Source organism: Nymphalis io, chromosome 23 (assembly GCF_905147045.1).
Source record: "Nymphalis io chromosome 23, ilAglIoxx1.1, whole genome shotgun sequence".
Taxonomy (NCBI): Eukaryota; Metazoa; Arthropoda; class Insecta; order Lepidoptera; family Nymphalidae; genus Nymphalis; species Nymphalis io.
In genome coordinates, this window is record NC_065910.1 from 8,184,081 (window position 1) to 8,211,081 (window position 27,001).

The 27,001-nt window shown below is 38.0% G+C and overlaps 2 protein-coding genes across 5 annotated transcripts in view; one reads left to right on the top strand and one right to left on the bottom strand.

The window, feature by feature from the left end:
* Nucleotides 1-18,395, top strand: part of LOC126777531 (phenoloxidase-activating enzyme-like) — a 42,755-nt gene extending 24,360 nt beyond the window's left edge. Inside the window, exons 1-8 of one of the 2 annotated variants that reach the window (XM_050500579.1) lie at nucleotides 4,831-4,915; nucleotides 10,015-10,175; nucleotides 10,508-10,665; nucleotides 11,269-11,420; nucleotides 15,707-15,875; nucleotides 16,426-16,628; nucleotides 17,489-17,640; nucleotides 18,083-18,395. In XM_050500579.1, coding sequence (XP_050356536.1) covers nucleotides 4,837-4,915; nucleotides 10,015-10,175; nucleotides 10,508-10,665; nucleotides 11,269-11,420; nucleotides 15,707-15,875; nucleotides 16,426-16,628; nucleotides 17,489-17,640; nucleotides 18,083-18,340 — 1,332 coding nt within the window. In that variant the 5' untranslated portion in view covers nucleotides 4,831-4,836 and the 3' untranslated portion in view covers nucleotides 18,341-18,395. Of the gene's footprint in view, nucleotides 1-4,830; nucleotides 4,916-10,014; nucleotides 10,176-10,507; nucleotides 10,666-11,268; nucleotides 11,421-15,706; nucleotides 15,876-16,425; nucleotides 16,629-17,488; nucleotides 17,641-18,082 lie in introns of those variants that run through there. The other variant, XM_050500578.1, reaches the window with a different exon arrangement.
* Nucleotides 1-27,001, bottom strand: part of LOC126777500 (protein MTSS 2) — a 230,495-nt gene that overhangs the window by 93,156 nt on the left and 110,338 nt on the right. The window lies entirely within an intron of this gene.

Here is a 27,001-nt window from a genome sequence, read left to right on the forward strand (position 1 = left end):
GAGAAGAAGGTTTGGAACTTATTCCAACACGCTGCTCCAATGCGGGTTGGTCGAATACACATATGGCGGAATTTCAGTGAAATCTGTTTGCCAAAAATTCACGTCTCGATGCGGGAAGTGCCTCACCACCAAACATACCTTGCGACTCGATCTTGCCAGAAATACAAATTCGCCAAAGAGAGGTTGTGAGGAATTGTGCACCTGAGTTGTCTCCTGTTCTAACACGCTTGTACCGCCTATCTCTTAAATCCGCTCAAGTCCCTAAGGCTTGGAAGACTGCAAACGTACAACCAGTACCTAAGAAGAATAGCCGTGACGACCCGGCCAATTACAGACCCATAGCAATCACCTCCATACTTTGCAAAGGTTTGGAGCGTGTATTGAATAACAAACTCCAGGCGTACCTCGAAGAAAACGCTCCGATAGGAGATCGGACCAGCAGTACGGCTTTCGTCGGAATCGATCAACAGGAGATCTCTTAGTGTACGCTACTCACATCTGGGGTGAGGCCATGGACAAGTACGGCGAAGCGTTAGCCGTTTCACTTGACGTGTCCAAGGCTTTCGACCGGGTCTGGCATAAGGGGCTTCTGAGCAAGCTTCCTAGCTACGGGATACCCGTTGGCCTTTGCAACTGGATATCAAATTTCCTGAGTGGACGATCATTTCGAGTTGTCCTAGATGGCTTCTCGTTTGATCTAATGGCGATTAATGCCGGTGTTCCTCAGGAATCAATTCTCTCCGCTACACTCTTCCTGCTGAGAAGAGCTCTTAAAGCAGCAGAAACTTGTGAGCACAGGGAGGCCTTGGTAAAACACATCAATTTGACATTGGAATTTATATATACATATATAGATTATTTAAGATATCCACACTATGAAATGATTCAAAGCGCATCTGAAACCAAAACGTAAATTTACTTTTCATTTGGTTAATAAAAATTCGTTTAATACATTTGAATGCCACAATTATATTGGTATTTTTAGTAACCGGTATTTTAATACTAAGTTTTTTTAAAATATGATATAAAAAAAAAACGACTTGATATTCTTGCTAGTGCACAAAATTTATGAGCCAAAATGTAAGTGTTACTCATATTGTTTGCCGATCGATTTTTTTTTGTTCACAATCCTTCAAAGCGAAAGCCGGAGTATGCTTGTTCGTCAGGACGGATGTTAGCTGTCACCGACTGCGCTGCTTGGAGGACCCCTCCTTCTCCATGTTGGTGGTACGTGTGGACCTGGTTCGTCAGAGTCGAGTCTACGTGTGCCTCTACAGATCCCACAATGGTGACTTGGAGACAAGCCGATTATTTGACCATCTTAGTCGGGTGGCAGATGCTGCGCAAGAGCAGTTTCCTAACGCGGAATTGGTGTTTTTGAGGGATTTTAATGCTCACCACGAATCATAGTTGAAATCCCTCAAAACTAACCATGCTGGAAGGACTGCTCATGCTTTTGCTCTCACACATGACTTGACCCAACTGGTTGATCAGCCCACCAGGATCCCAGACAATGATGGGCAAGCACCTTCTCTACTGGACCTTCTGCTGACTTCTCACCCGGTGGAATATCAGGTCGTGCTTCAAGCTCCTCTTGGTTCTTCGGATCACAGCCTTATATCTACCAGAGTACCACAGGCCAAGCTGCCGCCACTAGCGGTATCCAAACGTCGCGTTTGGCACTATAAGTCGGCAGATTGGGACGGTATGCGCGATTACTATGCGTCGGTCCCTTGGAAGGTACGTTGCTTCAGTGGGAATGACCCGACAGCTAGTGCCGCTGCTGTTGCTGGCGATATCATGTTGGGAATGGATACTACATTCCTAGCTCAGATCTCGTTAGTAGAGGTACGCGTAACCGGTGATTCACTCGTGAATGTGCCGATGCTGTATCATCTAAGCAGGCGGCATATAGCAAGTGGATCAACGGCTGCATTAGAGGGGCATCTAACATTGACTCACTGAAAGCAAACTACAATAAAAATTCCAAGTCCTGTAGAAAGGCATACACGAGAGCGGATGCACAGCGCATTGTACAGATTGGTCATGACCTTGTTTCGCATCCTAGGGGTTCTCGTAGCTTCTGGCGTCTGACCAAGTCTGTGCAAAACAATTTCTGCCAACCTTCGCTGCCACCGTTTAGAAATCCGGACGGATCGCTAGCTCACAGTACGCAAGAGCAAGCTGATCTCCTGGCTAAACTCTTTGCCGATAATTTCGTCATCGATGATTGTAGTGCGCTGCCACCTACAATACCTTCATGTAGCCATACGATGCCTGACATCAAAACCAGGCAGGCAGGCGTGATGTGCGTGCGGAGCTGCAATCACTTGATGTACGGAAAGCTAGCGGTCTCGATGGAATACCAGCCATAGTGCTGAAGAAGTGCGCAGCGGTTCCCAAAAAAGGGGATCGGTCTGACCCGGCAAATCATCGGTCAATAGCTATCACCTCAGTACTTTGTAAGGTGATGGAACGTATTTTAAACAACCAACTGATCCATTACCTAGAAGATCACTGTCTAATTAATGATCGTCAGTACGGGTTTCGACCAAAACGATCCACAGGTGATCTTCTAGCGTACGTAACACACCTCTGGGGTGAAGCTATCGACAAGCATGGAGAATCGTTGGCTGTCAGCCTCGATATCTCCAAGGCTTTCGACAGGGTCTGGCACAGAAGTCTTCTCTCCAAGCTGCCGGCATATGGCCTGCCTGCTCAGTTATGCACCTGGATTGCCAGCTTCCTACACAAGCGTAGCCTTCGTGTTTTAGTTGATGGTTGCGCTTCACAATTCTATGTAGTGAATGCTGGGGTCCCCCAGGGATCTGTGCTATCTCCCACACTCTTTTTTTGCATATCAATGATATGCTCTCTCTTGGGAACATACATTGCTATGCAGACGATAGTACAGTGCATGGTGGATACCACGGACGCGCAGTGGCTGGGCGAGCGGAAATTGAGGAGAGGCGGAAGGATCTTGTCATTGAACTCGATAGGACATTAGAGCTCATCGCCAAATGGGGCTCTGATAATCTTGTTGAGTTTAATGCCAAGAGAACACAGGTATGCGCTCTCACAGCGAAAAAGTCAGCATTTTCCCCTCTTTCCTCCCTCTGTGGTACTCCGCTGGTGATACAAAGCAAAATCGCCATGCTGGGGATTGACGTTCGCTGCGACCTTAGTCCAAGGGATTACATCGAGGCTGTTATAAAAACAGCTTCACGGAAACTCGGAGTTCTAAAAAAGGTGCGGCGTTTTTTCACGCCACAACAACTGTGCCTGCTGTACAAAACACAGGTACGGTCTTGCGTGGAATATTGCTCGCACCTTTGGGATGGCTCCGCTAAGTACCTACTGGAGGCCTTGGACCGGTTGCAGCGACGTGCCGTACGCATTATTGGCGACGTAAAGGTCACAAACACCCTTGAACCTTTACAATTGCGTCGTGAGATAGCAGCACTGAGCGCTTTCTATCGACTGTATCACGGCGAGTGCTCTGAGGAATTATTCTCTCTAATTCCTGCTTCCCCTTTCCTTCTTAAGTCCACGCGAGCTGGTTCTCGATGTCACCGCCTAACTGTGACATCAATTCCATCGCGAACAAAGAAATTTGGCAACTCCTTTCTTTGTCGCACTTCCAAAAAATGGAATTCCTTACCAGCTCACGTGTTCCCCTCCTATTACAACCTGGGTTCCTTCAAACGAGGCGTGAAGAGGCATCTTGCGGGCCGGCAAGGCGAAGGCGGCTAGTGCAGAACGTTTTTCTCGTCTGTACTGGCCGTCGTCGCGTTTGGACTCTACTACCACTTACCATCAGGTGGAGTAGAGTCATTTGCCCTCCCGGCGAAAATATAAAAAAAAAATGCAGTAAGTTCGTGTTGTCAGTGTAAATATGGCAATGTTCCTAAAAAATAATGATTATTTTATTTAGGAATATAATTGATGACAAGTATAACACTGCGAAAGTAAAAACTGCGTTGAAATTCTCAACGACCACCTCCAAACTATCGACACTTCATCATCATCGTCATTTTCATCATCGAAGATGATGATTCCTAATAAATAGGAAACAACTTTAAAAAATATACAGTTAGTACTTATCGTATGCGTATGTGTACGTTTCAAATTTGTCATAATTATTACCTATTACATGTAAACATTTTTATTTCGCAAGATGGAATATATTCATCGTCTGCTCCAACGGCCATCGGTCCTACGACATACGTGACCAGCCCACTGCCACTTCAGCCTGCTCCGATAAAGATAATCCTTAGTATATAAGATACTCCGAGCTATATATATATATATATATATATATATATATATATATATATATATATATATTTATATATTTCATTATTTTATATATAGATATATATAAAATAATGAAATATTTATTATGCTGATAAATTTTATATAAAAATGTTAACACAATCTTTTTACCTTAAAAAAGATTCAGTATCTTTTTAAAATAATATATAAAGTTACCAATAAGTATATTAATACCCCCAGCGAAATTATCATATAACGAAAATCGGTCTAGCAACTTCATTTATGTCTAATGTCAGTTGAATACGGAGCTCTTTATCTCGTTTTTAAAAAAGAAACCTAAAAAAACAACCTTAATTGAACAAGTAACATCTACACTTGGCGACAGCCAGATAGCGATGCATTGTATAAAAGATGCGCTGAAGCTAGCTAATTAAATATAAGTTCCTCGCTTATAGGGAACGAAGCAACGCAACCTAATCTCGACATATCAAGAACCACCGGCCAGTACATTTTGAACGTTCGAGAAAGCGAAACGCATCGTTCGTTCGTTTGGTTACGACGATGTTGTTTGAAATGAAGATGACGCCTCTATCAACTATTTTGGCTATAGTTATTTTACATGTGTGCTACGTACAAGGAGGTAAGTTGAAAAGTTGTTTCGACGACAGATTTGTTTTGTTTTTTTTTGTGCTATTTTTTCGCGATTACGAATGAACATCGAACGTGTTTATCATGTGTTGATGACTGTGCGATGTTTATGTTTCGCGATGCTTTGATAATGTTTATTTATAATGTGGGAAAGTATTATAGTGCACAAGTGTGTGCGCAAACACAGGTGCACTCTCTATTCCCTAACTCTCATAATCCGATGGGACGGCAATCCGACACGACCGGAAAGAATACAGGCGCAGGACCAACGGCTTCACGTGCTTTCCGAGGCACGGGAGTGTACACACTTCCAACTTCCAGGCTCCGGTCGGCTACTCGCAATCACTCAACAATCGAAATTCTAACGTCGTACAAACTAAAAACGGCTATTTAAGAATCTGCTTGAATATTGAGATACACAATCTTATATTTTTAAAAAACTTAAAAGGTCTTTATTTAAAATCGAAATAATTAAAAATAAACAAAAAAACATCCACAAACATGCAATACGTACGTACGTAGAGCGTATAATCGTCAATGAATACTAAAAATCTTTGCTATGTGTATACTAACAAATATAATAATACAAGCGTTTTAATGTTCATTGAATTCTTGTAAAATTGGATAAGATATACTTAGTCCAATGCTGTGATCCGATTTGTGGGATGTATGAGCCAGTGTAACTGCAATTATACAACACACAATTGTACACTACAATTGACGAATGTAAGGGATAATTGAGATTTTTTTGTAGTATAGGTTAGCGGACGAGCATATGGGACACCTGATAGTAAGTGGTCACCAACGCCCATAGACATTGGCATTGTAAGAAATGTTATCCATCGTTTCTATCGCCAATGCGCCACCAACCTTGGGAACTAAGATGTTATGTTCCTTGTGCCCGTAATTACACTGGCTCTCACTCACCCTTCAAACCGAAACGCGGTAGAATATCTGATAAGCGGGTGGTACCTGTGCATACGGGCTTGCAAGTGAAGTGTTTGCCTTCCTAAATAGAATAAATAAAAAGTAAGTCATATATACTATATATAGTCATAATACTGAATATGATATAATCGGTAATCTCATTCGGCGGAACATAACGCCAGCTTTTAAGATAGGCAGTCAGATTCAAATAAAAAAAGTAGCCATCGAGCAATCACAAATCGAAGTAGTTAATTTGATCTCCGTTTCAAAAACAAGAAATGCTTTCCCTTTTAAGATAATTATTCTAGTACGAGAGAAAGATGTGACCGTCATGTGTCCTATTAGCGTAGCATTTTCCTATTATGCATATGATAATCTTAAAATGTTTAAGTATAATAGTATAATAAAATTACCACGATAAGGTCGACGGGTACATTTTTCCGTTAGTGTACGGTAAGTATTATGTACATCTTTATTATTAGTTCCAATGAATGACTTTCAAACTGCGATTTGAAAACGAGGTACAGGCTATAGGTACTTAATATTAGAAGCTCTGTGAGAAATAGTGTGCTCAAACAGGCAATTTATGTAAATGCCTACAATGTACATCTTTAAACAATAAAAACTCTTTGTTCAGATTGATCAGACAAAATAGCAATAGTTTTTTTTTTTTGTATAATTTCAACCAACTATTGTTTAATCGCATTTTATTCAAATGAACACATGTAAAGAGCACATGTATATGTTTGCTAAACCTCACGTATGATAAAAATAATTAAATAATAGAATATATGAATATAGTATTATAGCAATACATTGTGTATTTTAACGTGATAAAAACGCACGTCTTTCTTAAGCTCATATCGTTACTATTAGGATCTGTCTCATTGGTTTCGATTGAGATTTGGAAGGATTTCAGGCCAAACCTGGACAAACCCAGATTTGTCCAGATTTGGCCTTACTGGCTAGGTTTAATCTGGTTCATTACACCTCCAAACACAACTGTTTATAAAGTTAAATCTTTAGGGAACAGTTATTATAGTGGATGGTATCTATCCAAACGACTTTGCCCAAAGTACTATCTAATAAAAGGTAGTTCAAGGTACTACTACTCAAATTTTATTTTTGTTACCTTTTAACACAATTTTTTATATATCATTTACAGCCGTGGATTTTTTTTTTAAATTATATTTAATTAACATACTGTGTTAATTGGTGAATAACAATAACCATCGAGTTTCATGCCGATTCTTCTTTGCATATATTTTAAAATGTTTTAGTATAATAGATAAAATTAACACGAAAAGGTCGTTAGGTATATTTTTCTGTTTTACAGTAAGTATTATGTATATCTCTATTAATAGTTCCAATGAATGACTTTCAAACTGCGATTTGAAAACGAGGGACAGGCTAATATTAGATACACAATATAAAATATCGTTTTTAATATCCTTGTTTTAATATATTTGGAACAAAAAAAAACATAACAGCTTACATTTTATTGCACTATTAAAACACGTTTTTAATGTCAACTATCGACTTAAAAGTTGCTCGATGTGCAACATTTTCATTTATATAATTTAAAATTTTGTTTGAAATTCTTTCGGAATTCGTAAATCAACCCAGGACTCCGGGTCTGCGGCCTAACATGAAGCCACTAGACCTACGAGGCAGTCAACTAAATCCCTCAACAATCCATATACCGTACCTTCCGACAGGTAAAACAGACTTGTAGGGATCAACAGGTCCGAACGGTTAAAACCCGTATGCCAATTTTCATGGTAATAGACCTGGTAAATTGGACTGTGCGTTGATGTTAGTCAGATATTCTTTTACATATCTAGATTGAACTATAGCAAAAAATCAATTGCGTGAGATGTCCCGTGAAAGACAATATGTTTATATTTTAATGAGTCTAATATAGAATATTTTAAAATCTACCTAAGTCTAGACAGAATAAAGGCGTAGTAGATTTATATTATCCAAAATAAATCTTATATGCCTTCCAATTAAAAGACGATACTAGCAATGAGACATTGCGGCATATATAATTTAACAGCATATTACTTAATTGAAAATGAGATGTTCTAAATTGCTCAATTTAAAATGATAAACTAAGGTGTTCCCAAATGATAACAAACGATCGCCTCCAGGCCTTTTTAATGCAATTATTCTTATTTATTTTTAAATAGAAAAAAGGATAATTGCATTCTAAATAACTAAGTTCCCCTGATTTTCTTTCGACGGCTCTTCTCAGGTCTTGAGGGGTTTCTCTCCGAAACGGAAGTAGATTTTTTGACAATCAATAAGGATGTTAGTGTGAGTATATTGTATTTTGACTTTGATTTTGATATCATATAGTATTTATTTATTAAGTATTTATTGCACACAATTTACAAAAAATATAAAAGAAGAACAGGTAGTTTATAAAGTGTGCAAAAGTCTTATCACTGACAGTGATTTACTCCAGGACATCTCTATTAAGGATTAAGACAGAAACAAAAATCGGACATAGTGTGCACTTTTCTCTGTAACTCCAATGTTTGATGTCTAATACCTACGATATCCTTCAAGGCGGAAGTATTAATACGCTTATTATTTATCAATCGAAATAAAACGAAAGAACAAGATTTTCAATGTAATTAGAAAAAAATATTGAGTATTTAATCATTAAGAATGAAATAATAATGTCCTCCAGGCTGATTTCGGCCACGGCAGCCAATCTGAAGAGAGATTAGCCAACTGCGCAGGAGATATTATAGTGCACAAGTGTGTGCGCAAGCACAGGTGCACTCTCTATTCCCTAACTCTCATAATCCAATCGAAAGGCAATCCGACACGACCGGAAAGAGTTCAGGCGCAGAACCATCGGCTTTACGTGCTTTCGGAGGCACGGGAGTGTACACACTTCCAACTTCCAGACTCCAGGCTGCTACTACGAATTTTCGGCCAGAAAAACCCAATAACTTTTTATTGGCCCGACCAGGGAATTGAACACTCCGACGACGAGGATCTCCGAGTCTTACATCTAGTCACTAGACCAACGAGTACGAGTTTCGACAACGAGTTAAAAACGAATAATGATAGTAATACATTTTAAATTAATTAGTTATCAAGGTGAAAAGATATCTGAAGTCATCCATAGATATGGCTACCTCTTATTAGAGCTCATATGCTTACTTTACCAAAGTAATGGCAAGCATTAGATACGAACACGAAAACAATTGAGGGCTGTTTTGCCAGTCCTAAAGTAATATTATTGTGTTGTTAGTGTATAAATATATATTATTAATTATTTATTATAATAACTAATATAAGTATGTCTTCGTAGTATTTTGAATATTTGTGTGTGTAGGTAACTGCCACCACCAAGTAAAATATAGTATTAAAAAATTAAATATATAATATTCCAATAAGGTTAGTAACTAAGCTGACTGAATGTTAGTCCGACCTTGAAACAAAACTCCGTACGGAAGTTCCGTACAAAATGCAGGTGGACACTAAGAAATGATGAATTCCCAAAGTGGTTCAATGAGCGATTAAAGATTCTTTAAATATATTCATTGTTGAAGGTCGATATTTGGAATGCGATTCAACTTACGTCAATTTCGCTACTCGATATAATTCCATGGGAAATATAGAAATATATCTTTAAGTCATTGTTATTGGTAATTTATCCCATAAAAAGTTAAATATATAATAAATATTCGTATAAAAATCGGTATAATTTTTGTAGTTAGGAATTCAGCGGAACTAAACTTACGCCGTACCTAAAGGGTTAAACCAAAGCAGGTTTTCTCTAATAATCCAGATGATTCTTAATATGTTTGCAATGGAAACTCCCACCACTGGGCACAGTCACACCTCTTCTTCTCTCGAGGAAAAGGCTTGGAGCTTATTCTACCACACTCCTTAAATGTGTGTTGGTGAATACACATGGAACAATTGATACATACGATATTCCTTACAATATCTTCTTTCACTGTCGAATACGAAAGAAAATATAAACACAAATTAAAACATGTAAAAATTAAATGGTTGCGAAGAAGGAACTCGCAACCTTCGTTTAAGACTCACGCTTTCTAGCCACTGGACCAATACGGCTAATTACTATTATAAATTTCGAATATAATAAACTACAGAAATGACATAATTTATTTACAGAGTTGCAATGCACGACGCCGACAGGTCGTAACGGACAATGCATAGCGGTAACTGAATGCCCAGCGCTGATAGCGCTTATACAGAAGACAAATAGGACCGCTAAGGAATTAAAATTGTTAAGAGAATCCCACTGTGGGTTTAATGAACAAAATATGCCAAAGGTATACTTTCTTAATAATTAAAAAAAAATGCAAATGATCTTAATATGGTAGAATTATGATTTACCTTGATTAATCATTTCAATAAGCTTTGGCGTTCGTTATATCCGAAAGAAAAGAATAATCATTTTGTTTTACTTACAAATTTCTACACTTTCCATTATTAGTATTTATCTACCCTCTTTTTTTGGTACCTACTGGATAAGTTAAGGGACAATGACCTTAATTTTGTTAAAAGACTTAATTGTTACATCTAAGAAAGTTTTTAAGAATACAAGGTTCAACGACCCCGACCTTTTACCCCGACCCGATCTACGTGAAATGTAACATTTCAGACATGCTGCGAGACAGTCGTGGATCAAACAGATCGTAGATGCTTCACACCAGACGCGAACATCGGAACGTGTGTGAGTTTAGAATCGTGCCCACAACTGAAAAACTTATTACAACCACCGGTCACTGCAGAAAGATTGGCCTTCGTACAAAATTCTAGGTATTGTAATAAACAAACAGCACACATGAAAGTTATACCAGTGTGCGTAAAATTGTTTCACTCAAACGTTGCATTCAAATTTGACCTCGAAAAACTGATCGCGCCCAAAAAAGTTTTACTTCAATTATTCCAAGAGTTTATCGCATCTATGCGATCAAGCGAATACAATCTATTGTACCAAGAGTCTTATAAAATCGTTTGTCTACTTATTATCAACGCACAGCCAAAACTAATAAGGCTGAAATTAACATTCTGAAAATGGAACATCCTCTTAATATATATTTTATTGGGTAATTTGTATGAAGTTTACGCTAACGTAAATCAGGTCGTAGTTAGTGTTAAAATTACGTAAAAAGTATCAAAAAATATTAAGTATAAAAACATGTTTAAGTCAGATCATGAAATTCGCATGTTTTTTTTGCATGACCTGCTGTGTCCACTCACTAATTTATAATTTTTGAATACTAGCATTGTTGTGTTCCAGTTTAATGGATTATGGAGCCAGTGTAATTATTACAAGTACAAGGGACATAACGCCTCAGTTATATGCTAACCACTATAACGTCGAGGCTAATAACAGTTATTGTTATTGTAAATTAACAGGTGCGAAGGTCCTGAACAGTACAGCGTCTGTTGCGGGCCCGAAATCAACAACGTAACGAGACCATCTAGAATGTGCGTGCCCTCCGTAGCACCTCCCGACCCTCGAACCGAATGTTGTGGACTCGACAGCTCGAGCGGAAACAGAATATTTGGTAAATAAACTTGATATAATTTATTTGTTCTTGAGAAATAAATAACGCCGTGGAGTACCGGCTTAGAATAGTACTCCCCCAATCTCATCCCGTGGGTGTCGTAAGAGGCGACTGAGGGACGGGGAAAAGGGGGGATGGGCAGCAGCGTCCCCCCTCCCATAAACATCTTACCCCCTACTGCGCTCGCCAACACGCCTGCCCAGCGCGGCGAGTATGGGCAAACCCCTCCCTTAATGGCAGATGCGCCCAAAAAAAGGCCCCCAGTTACCGGCAAGCCCGCTAGGCCCGACCAAGGTAGCGGTCGCGGTATCGGCAGGGCAGGGGGTGCTAAGAATCACCGGTTCACGGCAGGCTACCGTATAAAGCGACTGAAAATGGCAACGTATAATGGACGCTCGATGAGGCTGGACCATCACCTCGCCGAATTAGAAGTAGAGTTAAGTCATATAAACTGGCATATACTGGGGTTATCTGAAGTCCGAAGACAGGGGGAGGACACGATAACTCTAGAGTCCGGTAACTTACTCTACTTCCGCGAAGGTGATAACCTCTCCCAGGGTGGTGTCGGTTTTCTAGTCAAAAAGGATCTCATTAGCAGCATTGTGGAAATCAGTAGTGTGTCGAACCGGGTAGCGTACCTTGTCCTAAAACTTTCCGACAGGTACTCCCTGAAGGTTGTACAGGTATATGCGCCAACTTCGACATACTCTGATGATGTGGTCGAAGCGATGTACGAGGACATCGCAAAGGCCCTCAACGACACCTCGAGGGCCCACTACAATGTTGTTATGGGAGACTTTAATGCTAAAGTGGGAGTACAAGATAGCGGTGAATCGAAAGTCGGACCTTACGGCTTGGGCTGCAGAAATCACAGGGGGCAAATGCTGGTAAACTTTCTCGAAGCGCAGGGGCTTTTTTTGATGAATTCTTTCTTTCAAAAGAAGCCTCAGAGGAGGTGGACCTGGCGAAGCCCCGATAACGTGACAAGGAACGAGATAGACTTTATCATTTCGAATAAAAGGCACATATTTAGAGATGTTTCAGTGATCAACAGGTTTAATACCGGAAGTGATCACCGCTTGGTTCGAGGCACTCTAAATATCAACTTAAAAGCCGAAAGATCGAGAATGATGAGGTCTACTCTCCGACCTACCATGCTCCAAGCTGCTCAAGGCTCCGAAAAGTTCCAAATGGAACTTCAAAATCAATTCACCGCGTTGGAAACCATAAGCAACATTGATGAGAGAACCGACACGCTGGTCAAAATACTGCAAAACACATCCCGCAAGTGTTTTCCGCCACAGAGAAGAGACAACGCACCAAAACTCTCTGCTGAGACACTCGAGCTCATGAGAAAACGACGAGAACTACCATCGTTTTTGTCAGATAAGGCCTTAAACCGAACAATAAAAACGCTGACGCGACGCGATCTCCGACGCTCCAATACCCGTGCCATCAAGGCTGCGATTGAGCAAAATCGGGGATCGAAAGTGTTCGCTCGCAAGTTTGGGAGGCCACGTCTGACAAAACTTAAAACTGAAAATGGTGGGGTCGTTACCTCTAGGCCTGAGATTATCGGAGAAGTAGAGGTTTTATGGGCAGTTGTTCTCTTCAAGATCGGATAAACCCGTGGGAATCAGTATTGATGACCAGCGCGCCCCTCTTATGCGCCATTACTCCGAGGAGCTCCCGGTCGTTGACCAAGGAGAGATTAGGGCGGCTCTAGAACAGCTTAAAAACAACAAAGCTCCGGGAGATGACGGAATCACAACAGAGTTGCTTAAGGCAGGCGGGACTCCGGTCCTGAAAGAGCTAGCAAGCCTCTTTAATTCCGTCATCCAACATGGCAAGACCCCGGAAACGTGGAGCGGGAGTGAGGTGGTACTGTTTTTCAAGAAAGGTGATAAAACCCTCTTGAAAAACTACAGACCAATCTCCCTCCTGAGTCACGTGTATAAGCTGTTCTCAAGAGTCGTCACGAACCGTCTCGCCAGACGACTTGACGAGTTCCAGCCCCCAGAGCAAGCCGGCTTTCGATCAGGCTACAGCACCGTGGACCACATCCATACTGTTCGGCAGATTGTGCAGAAGACCGAAGAGTACAATCAGCCACTGTGTATGGCATTTGTGGACTACGAGAAAGCCTTCGACTCCATCGAAACCTGGGCAGTGCTCGACTCATTGCAGAGATGTCATATCGATTGGAGATATATCGAGGTACTGAGATGTCTGTACAACGCCGCTACAATGACTGTCCACATCCAGGACTGTAAGACGAAGGCGATCCAACTGCGCAGAGGGGTGAGACAGGGGGATGTAATATCCCCGAAACTGTTCACCAACGCGTTGGAAGACGTTTTCAAAACGCTGGATTGGACTAGGTATGGAGTCAATGTAAACGGCGAGTACATCTCACACCTTCGATTTGCCGACGATATCGTCATCATAGCAGAGTCGCTGGAACAACTCACCGAAATGCTGCGTAGCCTAGGCGAGTCTTCCCGGTGTGTCGGTCTCGGTATGAACTTGGACAAGACCAAGGTCATGTTCAATAGGCATGTCGTGCCGGGACCGATATACGTCGAGGGGAAACCTCTCGAAGTTGTTAGTGAATATACCTACCTAGGACAGATAATACAAGTCGGTAGGAACAACTTCGAGAAGGAAGCCGATCGAAGAATTCGCTTGGGATGGGCAGCATTTGGCAACCTTCGTCAAGTCCTCAAGTCGTCTATACCGCAATGTTTGAAGACGAAAGTCTTCAACCAATGCGTCTTACCTGCCATGACATACGGTGCCGAAACGTGGACACTAACTGCGGGACTAGTCCACAAATTCAAAGTCGCTCAGCGTGCTATGGAGCGAGCTATGCTCGGAGTATCTTTGAAGGATAAGATCAGAAATGAGATTATCCGGAAAAGAACCGGAGTCACCGACATAGCTTGCAAAATTAGCAGGCTGAAGTGGCAGTGGGCTGGTCACGTATGTCGTAGGACCGATGGCCGTTGGAGCAGACGAGTCCTAGAGTGGAGACCGCGAATCGGCAAGCGCAGCGTAGGGCGCCCTCCAGCCAGGTGGACCGACGACCTTAAGAAGGTGGCGGGCACCAACTGGATGCGGAAGGCGGAGGACAGGGAGCTTTGGCGCACCTTGGGAGAGGCCTATGTTCAGCAGTGGACAACGATTGGCTGTTGATTGATTGATTGATTGAGAAATAACCATTCTAACCGTATATCAACGTTTTAAATGTGCTCCTTAAATGTAACTTCAATACAAATAATCATGACACATCTTTCACAAATTAACAGTGCTGAACTTGGTAGTCCTCCGCTTATGTTTAAAGCTTCGATAACTTGCGTATTTCCCTTGGTACAGTTCATTGAGACATATATCAGTATATATCTAGTAGCCTGATTCTTTTGATATGTAGTTTAATATGTAAAAGATTCAAACGTATTTCCTTAAGCATTTACACGTGACTTCAAGTATTATTAATAATTTCATTAATCGGATATCAACAATGAACTCGAGACATAATAATTAGCGTTTATTTCTCAGCTATTTTTTTATAATTATGAGTTAGACGTGTTCTCTTCCACGCGAAGTTGATTACAAAAAAAAATATTAGAACAAGATGAAGCTCGGTGTCATTTAAGGGAAGATGAAGAGTTTGAGAAATGTTTATACATTAATAACTCAAAAATTCAACGTGGAAATGAAATTAATTTATTAATCTACAATTCATGTATATTCCCAAAGACATAGGACCCCGTTAGGGTATTTCATAAGCTTTGCTTCGATTTTTTTTAAATATATTATCTGGCAAATGGGATATCTCCCGGCACTGTAAGAAATACATATTAACCATTTCTTACATCGTCAATGCGCCACTCAACTTGGGAACTAAGATGCGTGGTTATATGATAGTTAAACTGACTTACTCACCTTTCAAAAATGGGAACACAACAAAACTAAGTACTAACAGTAGTTTTTGAGTTAAAATCATTTTAATTTTGGTGACATTGAATGTGGTCATATTTTAGGATAAGATCTTTGTTCGTTCTGTTTTTGACGACACTTACGTAAGTCAAGACACAAAATCTCTTTACAGTCTCCGTATCTCCAAATTTATGACTCATTTAAACTAATTTACCATTTATCAATAAAAAATATAAAAATATTATCACATGTTGTAATATAAAAATATTATAAAAACTTTATCACATGTTTTCTAACGATATTTTAATATCAGAAACCGATTATAGTAAATTTATTCTGAATTTCAGGTGGAAATGAAACCGCAATAGACCAATATCCCTGGTTGACGATGCTGGAATACCGAGGTACTAAAGATAATAAGATCAAACTGTTCTGCGGGGGATCTCTGATTAGTAGCAAATATGTTTTGACAGCTGCGCACTGTGTTGTTGGAGGAATATTGGCAGAAGGTACACCGTAAGTAGATTGACATATTATCTTGTATAATGAGTTGTATAATGAGTGAAATACTCTACTCGTACTTAGGCAATCTATTGATGTCGCCTGTATAATACCTGGGCATATGTCTCTTATTAAGGTTAAGGTTTAGAGTATATTCTTCAACCCTATTCCAATTCAGAATAGTGAATACCAATTTGACATAATTATGTCACATAAATAGTGATCCGTTATCGCCGAGCACGTGATGAATTACAAACACAAATTATAACATCAAAAAACACTCAAGCGTGCTTTCGTATTCACTTGTCCTCTTTTCCACTTTAATTACAATTGTTAATTAAATACAGTTAAATTTATATATATCCTGCATAAAATCAAAGAATACTAACTCCGTGCATTTTTATAATCACATATGAATGTCTTGCATACAAATAGCATATGAACTGTATTGGTTTGCCATGACAAAAAAATTTATAACGAATATGAGATGAACATTAAAAGAATATGAAAAAATACTGATTAAAAAACTAATAATTTATTTACATATATGTTACATCGCTTTCAGCGTTAACGTTCGTCTCGGTGAATACGACACGGCCAATAACGTAGACTGTGTAGAAGTTGAAGGGGGCGGACAGGACTGTAACGATCCACTTATTATAGTACCGATTGAAAAAATCATACCACACAGGGATTACAACCCCGATTCACCGCTTAGAAGACACGACATAGCATTACTTAGGTTAAAAGATGAAGCTCCTTATACCGGTAAGAATTTTATGTCCATTTAATTAAATAATGCAATTGACTAGCCTGTAGAGCTTAGAGTTAGCCCGCTTGGGTAGATACTACCCATTCATCAGATATTCTATTGTCGTCGAGCAGGCGTCCAGCCTTTAATTTTTATATACACAGTGCCCTTATCCCAAATAATGAGGTTTTCCAGACCGATGTCGGCCACGGCGGCCAATCTCAAAAGGGATTAGCCAAATGCGCAAGACATATTATAGTGCACAAGTGTGTGCGCAAACACAGGTGCATTCTCTATTTCCTAACTCTCATATTCCGATGGGACAGTAATTCGAAATGAATTCGAAGGAAAGAGTTCAGGCGCAGGACCAACGGCTTTACGTGCTTTCCGAGGCACGGGAGTGTACAAACTACGAACTGCCAGACTCCGGGCTGCTATTGAGAATTCAACAGAAAAACACAATATCTTTTTATTGGCCCGACCTGGGATTTGAACCCAAACCCGAACTCCGGGTCTGCGGCCATACATGTAGCCAATACCAGTACCAGTAGACCAACGAGTACGAGTTTCCATATCCTATTTATTATTCCAAATAAATAGGATATGGAAAAACGAATAATGATAGTAATACAATTTAAATTAATTAGTTATCAAGGTGAAAAGATATCTGAAGTCATCCATAGATATGGCTACCTCGGATTAGAGCTCATATGCTTACTTTACCAAAGTAATGGCAAACATTAGATACGAACACGAAAACAATTGAGGGCTGTTTTGCCAGTCCTAAAGTAATATTATTGTATTGTTATATATATTCATTACCATGACTACGATAAATTCGTTACAAGTAATAACAATTTGTACCAATTTCATCTAGATTTCATCCGGCCTATATGTCTACCAATCAACGACATCATGCAGACAACGTCCCCGAAAATGCTATTAGTAGCTGGATGGGGCGCTATCAGCGATACCAAGAGATTCAGCAACATTAAACTCCACGTGGAACTACCATACATACCCTTAAAGGTATATTGCCATTACCTTTGTTCAAAACTTCGATACGTATGAATAAAAAATGTGATATCTTTTTATAAAACTTTTATAAGTGAAAATACTCCGCATTGGTCCGTCCATAATTTGCCATTTAAAATGTGAAGGTGTTTGATTTGGATCGAAAACTCACAATATCATGCAACTAAAGCACAGCAGACAATTTTAATTTAGTTACAGGATATTTTATTCTTTATAACTTATATGCTTCACTAATATTGTTTAAGGATTAGTTAAACAAAGCTATGTCTTCTTTCGAATGTCAAATCGATGATGACAGAAAAAGAAAAATTAACGTTTACTCAACAGTCGGATTCGTCTTTGTTTTTTTTTTTAACTTTTAAAATATTCATTTGATATTATAAAAGCCGTTTATGACAAAAATTACTAAGTGAATGCTAATAAATGTTATCAACAGGAATGTCAACTATCTTACGAAGCTCCAAGTCGTAAAGTAACATTATGGAACGGTCAAATTTGTGCTGGCGGCGTTGCGGGTAAAGACTCTTGCAAGGGGGACTCGGGAGGACCTCTAATGTATGACACCGGGAGGATACACCAGGTCGTCGGGGTTGTGAGTTTCGGCACAACACCCTGTGGCTTGGAGAACGTTCCCGGGGTCTATACCAAAGTTTACGAGTATCTACCCTGGATACGAAGTCAAATGAAACCTTGATTAATAGAACAGTAAAATAATAATAAAAAGTAATTAAATTGTTTATATATTTATATTTGAGTAGTTTTTTTTTCGTATCAACCGTTAAATTCAAATCACAAAAGAATCTTTTTAAGAACATTTAACATGTGCTAGATGTCTTTGATGCTCTGTGAAGATTAAAGGAAATAAATCATCACACACGGGTAAGCACCACTGAGGTTTAATGTGCTTAATTTTCGTTACAATTGGTCTCATGTTCGGCGATAAAGATAATCATCGCAAGGGATCTACATGAGGGATGAAAATCTACCATCAACACACATTGGAACAGCAAGGTGAAATAAGCTCCAAGTCTTTTCTCCATTATGAGGAACCCAGCCGTAGAATATTTGTTTGCTGTTACTTTCTCTCTAAATCACGTATGAATATCAGTATAATTGACTAGCTATAGTTATTATTTAAGCTCTATTATACACACCATATTATATTTTACTAGTGGTAGGGCTTTGTGCAAGCTCGTCTGGGTAGGTACCACCCACTCATCGGATATTCAGCAGTACTTGGTATTGTTGTGTTCCGGTTTGAAGGGTGAGTGAGCCAGTGTAATTACAGTCACAAGGGACATGACATCTTAGTTCCCAAGGTTGGTGGCGCATTGGTGATGTAAGCGATGGTTAACATTTCTTACAATGCCAATGTCTATGGGCGTTGGTGACCACTTACCACCAGGTGGCCCAAATGCTCGTCTGCCTTCATATTCTATAAAAAAAACACCATGATCAAAAACAACGTGATCACAACAGACCACACCAAAATTTCACTGGCCTAATTAAACTCAGCGTACATACGTTTACAATGCAAAGAAGACAGTAAAATAAACGGGCTGAACAAATTTACCAACTCTTAATCATGCTCCTGGGACTTTAATACGTTTTAGGACATAAAATGTTAGTGCATTTTAGAATAAGGATCTTAGAAATACATTCGCACTTATATATATATATATACATTTTTCACTCATTATGAACATCTTTATTATTCACCCGTGAAATGTTGACAATCGACTTATGGTGTAATAATATATATAATAACTATTTTGATATTTTAATGTCGAAAATCACTTTCTGACATTTCATGATCGTTTTCTGCGATAACTTTCGAGTTTGTATTATAGATAACAGTTCTTAAGTAAATTAACCAGTACCGTAAGTTGACTTGGAGATAGCACGAAAGGACTAGAAGATAATTAGTCGCCCACTTATCAATCACTCTAACAAAACTTTGTATCGACTGTATAAAGTCAGTAACTTTTTTGTGTAACAATTTTTTAGGTTTTACAAAAATAAAAAAGGAATTATAAATAAAAAAGGAAGGGTAAGTGATTAATAGTTATAATACAATTTGTTAATAGACAATAGCATACCTTAAGAATGAAACGATCACCTCATAGCTATTCCTTTGTTTTATTGAAAAGTGTAACGGTTATTCTCAGCTCAGTATTTTTTAGAGTACGTTCATTGCGTCGTCACTGAATAAATATATTTAAATTCAATTCAATAATAATAATAAAAGAATTATTTATAAAAATGACCGTAACGTAACAGCCTGTGAATGCCCCACTGCTGGGCTAAAGGCCTCCTCTCCTCTTTTTGAGGAGAAGGTTTGGAGCTTATTCCACCACGCTGCTCCAATGCGGGTTGGTCGAATACACATGTGGCGGAATTTCAGTGAAATTAGACACATGCAGGTTTCCTCACGATGTTTTCCTTCACCGTTAAGCACGAGATGAATTATAATCACAAATTATGCACATGATAATTCAGTGGTGCTTGGCCGGATTTGAACCCACGATCATCGGTTAAGATTCACGCGGTCTTACCATTGGGCCAATTTGGGTTTTTTTATAAAAATGACGTAAGTGCGTATTTAAGATACGCAAATATGATATCAATAACAATAAATAAACTCTACAAATATCCCATTTTTCAATTATTAGCGGCTCTGTTTGCCGAAAATTCACGTGTCGATGCGGGAAGTGCTTCACCAACAAACATACCACCTTGCGACTCGATCTTGCCAGAAATACGAATTCGCCAAAGAGAGGTTCTAAAAATTCTGCGCACCTTGAATGTGAATAAGGCCAGTGGCCCTGACGGGATTCCAGCAATAGTCCTGAGGAATTGTGCACCTGAGTTGTCTCCTGTTCTAACACGCTTGTACCGCCTCTCTCTTAAATCCGCTCAAGTCCCTAAGGCTTGGAAGATTGCAAACGTACAACCAGTACCTAAGAAGAATAGCCGGGCCGACCCGGCCAATTACAGACCCATAGCAATCACCTCCATACTTTGCAAAGGTTTGGAGCGTGTATTGAATAACAAACTCCAGGCGTACCTCGAAGAAAACGATCTCCTATCGGACCAGCAGTACGGCTTTCGTCTGCGTCTGATCTGCATCCGTACGTAGTTGACGTATTTAAGACACGTACGAAACGATTTGCTTCCTCGTTTCTGATACGCACTACCAAGGTCTGGAATACCCTCCCGAGCTCCGTTTTCGCCACCACCTACAATGTGGGTACCTTCAAGTCTAGAGTGAATAGGCATCTTCTAGACAAGCGCGCTCCATCTTATACTATATCTCACTTTCCATCAGATGTGATAACAGTCAAGCGCTAGCCTATACATTTAAAAAAAAAGACCTCCGTTCCTCTACTATGCTGATCGAATTCGTGTATTTGGATATAATATGTAACAATATTTTTAAGCACGAAATTAATTAAACGGGTGAAAATAATTTGGTACTGGCTCAGATTTAAGCATCTAATCTTCGGTTAATTTTCACGTCTACTTTCCACTGATCCAAGAACCAAAGTTTTTTTTTTCAAGTCAAAATCTTTATTTAACATAGACGCAATAACAAAATTTATTCGAACAATGTGTTATTCCTGTTAATTTATTGCGGATCATTGTTTACGTAAAATAGATACGAACGAAAAAAACAATTATAGTGAAAATATATAAAGTGTTTCTCAATAAATTATGAACTAATAACATGTTGTTATTAACGCTGTTTGTTGTTGTTGTTTAAATATTTAACATATTGTTATTATATAAGGTGTCGGCATAGCGACTACCAAGGAAATTCTGCATTACAAACTTATAATGGCGATCCATAATCGAGAAAACGCTATCACTTTCAAGGCTTTCCAAATACTATCCAGATGATATTATGGATGGAATACATAATCAAAAATAATTACATAACAAAGAAAATTGTGTCACAACAAGAAAAAGGGGAAACTAAAATTGTAATCCTGTTATTTTGATGTGGTGATCAAACTACTAAACAAAAAATATTAATAATTAAATATTATTATATATACATATATAGATAATTTAAGATATCCACACTATGAAATGATTCAAAGCGCATCTGAAACCAAAACGTAAATCTACTTTTCATTTGGTTAATAAAAATTTGTTTAATACATTTGAATGCCACAAGTATATTGGTATTTTTAGTAACCGGTATTTTAATACTAAGTTTTTTTTATAATATTAAATTAAAAAAAAAAAAACGACTTGATATTCTTGCTAGTGCACAAAATTTATGAGCCTTTGTAAGTGTAGTTTGTAGTGTAACTTACCTTTTGTAAGTGTTACTCATATTGTTTGCCGATCGATTTTTTTTTGGCCTTAGCAATTGTTTTGTTTTCATGTTATCAATAAAAAAATAAGAGGAGAAAAAAAATGTTCGAAACATGCAATCATATGTGTTTTCCTCAAATTTGAACACTGTTTATGGACGGATATCAACCACTGAACATATATTAATATTTTAGTCTGCTTACCTTGACAATATTAATGCCTCGTTCACCTTCACATCGAAATGGAAATCGCAATAAGTTTTAAAGTCGGACGTCAACAGAGAGATCAAATGCATACAGTTATTGAAAATGTTAAAATCAAATAAAAAGAAATAACGAGTCTCGAGAGTGTGAACATATATAGGCCCCTATTGTTGACGTCTTTCTATATAGACTAGAAAAAATGTCCTAATGGATATTAAAATCAATAAACCTGTAAAACAAAATCTGATGTAAATAAAAAAAACTAAAACATTATGTAACATAATAAAATATACATTTTCAATAAAAATCATATGACACCAAACTCGAAACTTTTATTAATTTTTCGACGTGTTGTGCAAGTCATATTCGCAATGCTAGATATGATATCACACAGTCTATACCACGCGAGACCTGACGAAGCTACGTGGGTAGCTTTGTCCCTGGGCTTAGAAGCTATACACGGACACATTTTTCGAATTTTAAAGAAACTAACACCTCTTTTTAAACAACTCTTTACCACTTTCAAACTAAATGAAGTGATATTATACCTTCTGCAGTGCTAGTTTGTAACGATGACCACGGATAGCCACATACCAAGGCTCTTCTAATGGTGCGCATTACTCCGGGTCTGTTTTTAGATTCGAAGCCATTTTGTCATTCCATACTACAAAGCGAAAGAGAACGTGTCATCTGATGGAAAGTGACTACCACCGCCTATCTGCAACACCAGATATTTTGCAGGTGCGTTGCCGTCGTTTAAGTATTCAGTATGCTATTTTCTTGAAGGTTCTATGTCTCTCGCACCATGGTGCCATTGAAGTTACTCGCGGTTGATCGACACACCGCCACGTACTTGTCTGTGATTCCGCAGACGATACTCGTCCTACGGTGCGTCGCTGCAGGCTGGTCTGTGTCCGACTTTATATCACACACGGTGAGAAGTCACATTAAGCACGAAATTCGCACTCGTTTAATGATGAAAACCAACTTAAATGTTATATTTTTCATAATTAATGTCGAATACCACATTTCGTGATTGCGTTTTGAGGTGACATTCGAGTTTATCCTTTGAGAATAGCTCAACTGATATACATATATAACGTTATGATTAATACCGACAATTTTATGATTCTGACTCCAATTATACAAAGAATATCTCTAATTAAACTAGTACTAATAAATATGCAGTAAGTTCGTGTTGTCAGTGTAAATATGGCCATGTTCCTAAAAAATAATGATTATTTTATTTAGGAATTACTAATTAATTACAATTTCGTTCAAAAATACATTTGATGACATGTATGACACTGCGAAAGTAAAAACTGCGTTGAAATTCTCAACGACCACCTCCAAACTATCGACATTTATTCAGTACCAAAAAGAAAAACCACGTGTAATCTAATAAATAGGAAACAACTTTAATAAAATATACAGTTAGTACTTATCGTATGCGTGTGTGTACGTTTCAAATTTGTCATAATTATTACCTATTATATGTAAAAAAAATTATTTCACCAGATGGAATACATTCATTAGAATTAATCAAATAAACGTATAATACTAATATAAGATCACTTAAAGCTTAATCTAATGCTTAATTTGTATTTATAATTAATTTCGAATTCAGATATAAAGAAACTTCGTGAAAACCTGCACGTGTTAGACGTAGTTATTTTAGCGTAGTGGGCCAAACTCCATGCTTTCTCCTTGAGGCTTTTGCTCAACAGTAGGACATACACTGTCTGTTGTTTAATATGTATTTAACACTATTACGTATCAGACATATAATTAAGAATAAAAAACACATGAATCGTGTCATTCATTTAAATTGGTTTTATTTTACCATTTGGTAAAATCAAAAACCCAAGATATTTATTATTTATACATTTATTATTCAATGTTTCTCTAGACGGACGCCGCCATATTATGTAAAAAACCATACCGTTTTACGTTTCTCAGTTTTTTTTACATCCACACGATGTACTCGTACAACATGCCACCTTTGAGGTCCGCGGGTTTTTTTTGTTTTGATTTAAATTCACACGTTACTGTTGTGTGGATAAAATATTGCAATTAAATTTTAAGTCAGTCTAACGCAACCGAATGACCTGGTATTTACACTAAACTAAATTTATTTAGTTTGCGTGAAAGAATTAAATAAAAGATTGAAACATTTAGGAAAGGTTTCTTAAATCGGCACGATTATTAAGATAAACGAAAACCGTTAACGAGGTCGTCCTTTGGAGCAGCATACCTCAAAACTTGGCAACCGCCATTGACCACTATCACAATTTACTCGCACAATAGTACTTTTTTAAGTATTTAAGTAATTTAAGTAACAGTATTTTTTTAAGTAAAATAAAGTAACGTAACATCTTTACATATTCTACTGTTGGACAAAGACTTCTTTATTTATTTTATTTGGTTTATTCAACCACTCTGCTTTAATGTTGTTTAGTGGATACATATGTGGCCGATTTTCATCCGACATAAGCAGGTATCCTTACGATATATTTTTTATCGCCAAACACGAGATGAATTATGAAAACAAATAATGCGTTTGAAAATTCCGTGCTGCCAGCTTGAGTTGAACCCTTGATTAGGATTCACGTTTCCCCTCCCCCCTCGAGTTATCGGCATAATTTATTGAAAATAAGATTATATTTCACAATAGCAACAATTTAATGCAATTACTGTTACACTGAATGTACTACTATCAATGTACAAAAATAACAATTTTCCTGTTTTGTAAAATATGAATAGTTCTAAAACTCATTCAATTGATAAATAAAATTAAAAATAAGTGCTTAAAATATATTGTAAATAATTATGAAAACAACTTTAGAAGTGACCAATCGGCAACTTCAAAACGTCTGAGGAATCTTCTCTAACAGTCTTGATTCATGACTATTTCATTTAAATATATATGATTGATTAAAACGAGTAAGTACTGAGTTTCTTGTCGGTTCTTTTGTAGAATCTACATTCCAAACGATACATTAACGTTGCAAATGACGATTCATAAGACAATTTAAACTAATGTATTTTGATGTTTATTGATTAATATAAAGCATTGTTAAGTGTTAAACATGACTGTTTATAACAAAACTGTTTTTGCAATTTATCAATTTAACGTAGTCTCGTTATTTTTTTTTTCAAACGCAATGTTATATACCTTGTACTTATATTAGCAAGTATTGGCGTTGAAAAGCTGTTGATTGTAATACATAGACAAGTATATAAAGAAAATGCTTATGTTTATTTGGTATTTATTTGTACAATAATAATAAAATTATATGTTATTCGAATTGACGTTCGTATGTTTATATGATTCATTTTTTTAATATATAACGACAATTTATTGAATATTTTTTTATTTACCGCATCACTGTTTGTAAGTATTTTGTATTTAGATAAATGCGTGAATTGGAACGTAATATCTTCCTTCCTTCTTATATCCATGATTTGATTTTGACGTATGACGTACATCCTTTCTCGTGTCGTGACCGCGTCGACGTGTGAGCGCCGTGTTTTGAAGTCAACCAGAGTGCCAAACAATTGTCTTCCTCCTATAACACATTGCTATCTCCCGTCCGTTGGCTTGTATTCTTCAAGTGAAGACCAAGGAAGCGCCCCCAAGAAGAAGTGTCGTCACGAATAAGAGCCAGGACTTCGAGTCTCCCTTCTATTCATCTTAATACAGTCCACTTATCCACCAAGCTATCGCGAGTATAGTAAGGAATTCCATTTATTCTAGTGATTGTGTATTTGCTACACCTGCATGCTAATATTACACTACCATCGCTGTCATGAATAATTATCACTCATTTATTTCGAAGGGCAAAGTATTATGTAATACATATACCTACATATAATAGGCAATTAAATATACACCTTACAGCTTAAACAATCTCATGAACTTTACCCAAAGTTTGTTTGGAAGGGATAGCTGTCTTAGCGATAAGACTGCCTTTCTGTACTTACTATAAATTTTATTTATGTTTATAAATATATTTTTATTTATCCTTTTGGTGTAAGATATATTCAATTCTATTCATTGTTTAAACGTATAACCGTAACAGCCTGTGAATGTCCCACTGCTGGGCTAAAGGCCTCCGCACCTCTTTTTGAGGAGAATGTTTGGAGCTTATTCCACCACGCTGCTCCAATGCGGGTTGGTGGAATACACATGTGGCAGAATTTCAGTGAAATTAGACACATGCAGGTTTCCTCACGATGTTTTTTTTTAGGTAGGAAAATTCAGTGGTGCTTGCCCGGGTTTTGAACCCACGATCATCGGTTAAGATTCACGCGTTCTTACCACTAGGCCATCTCGGCTTACTAGGCCATCTCGGTTTAAACGTATATATTTTTTTATATTATTTGTCGTTTCAACTTAATTTTTCAACTATTAGTTGGACGATGACTTTAATTGATATAAAAAATATACATGTATTGATAACTTACCTTATTATCAATGCAACTTGAAGAGTCCCGGCTCCAAGGAGGAATCAGAGTTCTTTAATATTATATATGTAACTAATTTCCGCCCACAGCGTCGCCTGTGTGTAACGAGAGGTGATAAGCCTACCGTACCATACCATAGGCTACACCTGATAGGTATACCCTATGTCTTTAGAAGTGACCAATCGGCAACTTCAAAACGTCTGAGGAATCTTCTCTAACAGTCTTGATTCATGACTATTTCATTTACATATATATGATTGGGTCATGACTATTTCATTTACATATATATACGTGATAGGTATACCCTATGTCCTTCTCTGTTTCCCTGACAACATGTATGCGAAATTTCATGCTCATCGGTT